Source organism: Penaeus monodon, chromosome 22 (assembly GCF_015228065.2).
Source record: "Penaeus monodon isolate SGIC_2016 chromosome 22, NSTDA_Pmon_1, whole genome shotgun sequence".
NCBI classification, from domain to species: Eukaryota; Metazoa; Arthropoda; class Malacostraca; order Decapoda; family Penaeidae; genus Penaeus; species Penaeus monodon.
The window spans coordinates 43,824,383-43,825,104 of NC_051407.1; the positions used below are offsets into that span (position 1 = coordinate 43,824,383).

Here is a 722-nt window from a genome sequence, read left to right on the forward strand (position 1 = left end):
AACAAAAGTAATAAAATAAATCCAGAATTAAGCTCTTATAACTATGCTAGTAAAGTAACTACAACCTCCATGATATTATGAAAATACAACTCTTCTAAAATATTTCATAACCTTTATGTATGCTTTATAGATTTCCAGAGCATTGATATAATTAGTACTGCAATAGGAAATATGAAAATGTATATATGGAATGATCAGACAAATATTCAGGTAGTGCTGAAATACTATGAAAATATCTTTAATACAAAGGAATTTCAGCAAGAATTAAGTAAAAACTAACAATAAACAAATGCCCCATACACTGAATACTGTAAAGTAATATCTATAAAGTATCAAGCCACATCTCAAACTTACCTAAAAGCTCCTATGTCAGCATCCTTAACGATGATGTCATCACGTAACGTCCAAAAATGGACATCACCCAAGAGGGTCACCATGGTTGCATCCAGATGTGAAGCTGTGCCTCACATTGCTGCATTTGCTTTCAAGTTAATTCTTGTCTTCATCTGCAACAACCCAAATTTCAAATGGTTATCATAGATAAAAAGAGTTTGTTGATGAAACTTCTGAATAATGTCTGGAACTGGTTCTTATTTCAAAAGCTATTTGGAGTGCAGCTACACTGTAAGGTTTTCTTAAATCAAAGCAGGGTATTGATTCATTCTATCATCACTTATATTCTAAAAAGAAACTGCATAACGTAAGTGAACAGGTGGTTATAC

At 32.1% G+C, this 722-nt stretch overlaps 1 protein-coding gene across 3 annotated transcripts in view; it reads right to left on the bottom strand.

The window, feature by feature from the left end:
• Positions 1–722, bottom strand: part of LOC119587193 (WD repeat-containing and planar cell polarity effector protein fritz homolog) — a 30,592-nt gene that overhangs the window by 24,579 nt on the left and 5,291 nt on the right. For all 3 annotated transcript variants that reach the window (XM_037935959.1, XM_037935957.1, XM_037935958.1), the window contains exon 2: positions 355–506. In XM_037935959.1, the coding sequence (XP_037791887.1) occupies positions 355–437 (83 nt within the window). In that variant the 5' untranslated portion in view covers positions 438–506. The remainder of the gene's footprint in view (positions 1–354; positions 507–722) is intronic.